Below are 3578 nucleotides of genomic sequence, written 5' to 3' on the forward strand. Positions count from 1 at the left end.
GGTTCGGAACGCGGTAAGGCCGGGCAGCAGGCTCTGCCCCGGGCACATCCCCCCCGCTCCATTCACGCTTAGCAGGCCAGCCCCGGGGGGCTGCTGGGGGCCATACCGCGGTGACAGCACTCGGGGCGGCTTTGGAACGCGAGGCAGAGCCGTGCAGACAGCCAACAATATTTATTAACGGCAGAGGGGAAAATGCAAAAACATGAAACGGGCTCAGGAACTACTTCAGGTGTATAAGAAGTGAAACGACTCACAGTACACATAACTGCCCACAACGCCTCTGAACAGGGTGGTTCTGAGCCTGCCCTGCCTCCTCCTAAACAAACCCATGAAAACCCCTTTTTATCACCTCACACAGCTGCAGCTGGAGGTGTCAACAAACCAAGCCACCTCAGAGATACCGTGGTTGCAATTTTTTAAACGTCTGCTGCAGCAAGGATTGTCACTGGAAGTCTTGCTGGATATTTTCCTTGTTCGCTTCCCCGTGCTGCTGTTTGATCTGTGAAATTTCGTTTTCTAGCTGCACAATAGTTCGTTCAATCTCGTAATTTTTACTGACAAGAGACACCCACCTGGAAGGGAAACGAAATAAAAAAAAAAAAGAAAAAAAGGCTTTAAGTGTTGTTTAACAGCCCTGTGTTTCAAAATAAAGCAATCATTGCTCCGAAGCACAAAGACGCCAAAAAAAGCAATATGTTTCTGAGCACATGATAAACCTCTGTTGATATCACTGGCAATCTGAACAACTAACATGATAAAAATGAGTTTTTAAACCTTGTTAAACCTTAACGCACAAAACTTAATTTACTAGACCCAAATCTGCCCATTTCCAGCATTTAGATGTTTAAGAAACAAGTATGCAGGCAGTGTCAGGCAGCTAGCACGCCCTCCTTTTCAAACCTGTTCATCAGCTCACTCAACCGCAGTAACTATCACGCAGCCCGAAATGACACAACTAAGTGGCGTAAAGCAACAGCATTCGCGCAGTGCCACACGGCAGCAGTACTGGAAGATCAGGGATGCTCTGCCTGGGAGAATGTCAAGCAAAAGGTGCACGTGTGGACAATTTAACAGAAAGTCTCAGGTTAACTCACGTGGATTCCATTTCTCGGAGCTTAGCCCCAGCCGTGAGCTGCATGTTCTTGCGCTGCCAGTTCAGGTCTTGAATGTTTTTCCTGGGGAGAAACAGATCAGTGTTGGGTTTTTCTGTCTCCTTTAAAACCTGTGATACCTGCTGCTAATTTCAATATATACCTAATCCCCAGAGGTACCACCAGGAAACACTTGTGTAGCCAGAACTGTAATTACAACATCTAGGTGGATAAATCCTGGTACAGGGGAGCACACAGAACCCTGAGATCAAAGCAAAACTTCAAACATTCAAGCCTCTTGCTCCTGGACACATCCAGAGCAGAGGTGGTGTTTTGTTCTCCCTTGAAGAAAGTCAGAGAAGCAGCGATGAACAGCTACGATGTCAGCGATTCAGTGAAGCACCCCAGAAGTGCGGAACACTGAAGCCTCCCAGTAGCTCCCGTGCACTCGGTTAGCCTCCCTGCCATACATCACGGTGTTTCTTTAGCCTTCCCAGCTTGAGTTCTGCTTCTACCCCTTCCCACATGCATTCTGTCCACGGAAGGAATTCCGGCTAACCTAAACACACAGGTACTGCTAACAGGTAAGAATCACTACGCAGCTTGCCTTCTACCTGTCCCAGCATCCAGCCCCATCCTCACGCTGACCGTGACAGTAGTTCACTGAAAAGCTTTACTAGCCAAGTCCATAGCACGTTGTCAGAATAGAGGGAATGGTGCATCATTTCAGCATACGACAGCCTCCGTCCTGTGTGATCCACTAAACTCATTAGAGCATCCCCTTTCAACTGCCAGGCCACAGCTAACATCAGGGAACACGTCTCTGCCGAGACAATGGCACAATGAATACACGTCAGCACGTACGTGAGCCTTTGTACAGCTGGGGGGAAGGGAACGGGGAGAGGGTTCACTGTCCTTCCAACTTCAGTATGAAAACATGAAAAGGAGTAACTCACCTCAACTTCTGAAGCTCTTTCTGGGCTTGTTCTATCATATGAACCAGGTGTCTGACAGCAGAACGCAAGCACAGCGTTAGGCAAACATACAACCGCGAGACGAGACCCCTTGAACCCGCAACTCAACTCTCCGGAGGGAAGGACATAACGACCCACATCACCACAAACACCCACTTGTCCTTTGCTCCTGAAGGGCGCGACACCACGCCAAAACACTCCAGCTGTCACATGTGTAGGTTTAAGACCTAAACCTTCACTAGGGCTGCGGTCAGCCCCTGCCATCAGGCAGTACCATAAAATCACATCCATCAGCTGATCGAGCTTTAGCCTCAAGCTTCTGACTGTATCGTGCTGCTGCTCTTGTGAACTGAGTACAACCCTATGTCTGGGTTGATGGAATAAATCACTGTCTTGGCTCGTGTGCACCACTGGCCTGTTGCACACCGGGCACCAGACCCTGCTCGTGGGACAGCATTTGGACTGCATCTCCCTGCCTTATCACCCACTCTCTAATTTTAATTCTAGAATTACCTGTGACCAATTTTTATTATTGTTTCCCTCAGGTAACACTGTCAGCGCAGGAACAGTTCTTTTCCCCTCCTGACGTGTATGTGAGCTAACAGATCCTCTACCTGCTTCCCTTCTCCTAAGCTAAGCAACCCTCTGCCTCTCTCAGAGCTGTGTCTCTTGCTCCTTTTGTCCACACCTCCACCTATGGCTAAGCTAACCCTTCTCCGAAGTGGATGTTAACACTCTGCCCAAAACAGCCCTGCTGCTTCCTGCAGCCACTGCCACAACCCTGCCTTTGCAACAGCTTTATTAATAATGGCTCCAGGCTGAGCAGGATCTTTATTTCCACTACTGAATTACCACTTTGCAGGCTGTTAATAGTTCCTTTACTTACTCTCAATTAAACCCATCATCACCAGTTTCTACCCAAACGGTAACTCACAGAATTCAGGTTTGGGATGCACTGAAACACAGGCTATTGCCTGGCCACAGAGATGGCTCCTTCTCTTTCAGGCCAACCTCCTTTTCTTCCACATACAGCTCTCCCAGAGGAGCTCAGTTAACCCAGGGTGTGTTCCAGAGATCCCCGCTGCACTTACACGGGAAACACGAGAAACCTAGAGAGGCTGCAGCCAGAACTTAACCAGGCTCAGCAGAGCAGAGGAACGTACTCGTTGTACACCTTCCAGGCATTACAACCGTGCTGCGACATCAGTTCCAGGTTCTCGATGCGGACTGCCTGGTGCTCCAGCTGTGCCATGGAGTTGTTCACGCACTCCTGCCACGCCGTGATATCGTTCTTCTGCCCGGAGGATGGGGCCGGCAGCTCGTACCTACAACACGTCACCCGCCCACCTCAGGAGCGGCCGCTCCCAGAAGGGGGCCAGCGGTGGGCGGCTGCTCGGGCCGCCTGGGCTCACCTCTTCATGCTGAGCAGCTCCAGGGGCTGCCGGGCTGCCAGGCGCTCGAACTCGTTCCGCATGATCTCGGTCTGCGAGGAGTCATAGAATCATAGAATGGT

At 50.2% G+C, this 3578-nt stretch overlaps 1 protein-coding gene across 1 annotated transcript; it reads right to left on the minus strand.

The window, feature by feature from the left end:
- Positions 1–442: 442 nt before the first annotated feature.
- On the minus strand, positions 443–3563 carry BCAS2 (breast carcinoma amplified sequence 2; the record flags this gene model as incomplete). Its single annotated transcript, XM_010151253.1, has 5 exons — positions 443–572; positions 1095–1175; positions 2048–2098; positions 3229–3390; positions 3478–3563. Coding segments are annotated over 5 exons (510 nt in total), but the record flags the coding sequence as incomplete, so codon positions are not given.
- Between the last annotated feature and the right edge of the window lie 15 nt (positions 3564–3578).

The sequence above is a fragment of the Eurypyga helias genome, unplaced genomic scaffold (genome assembly GCF_000690775.1).
Source record: "Eurypyga helias isolate BGI_N326 unplaced genomic scaffold, ASM69077v1 Scaffold50274, whole genome shotgun sequence".
In the NCBI taxonomy this organism is placed as follows: Eukaryota; Metazoa; Chordata; class Aves; order Eurypygiformes; family Eurypygidae; genus Eurypyga; species Eurypyga helias.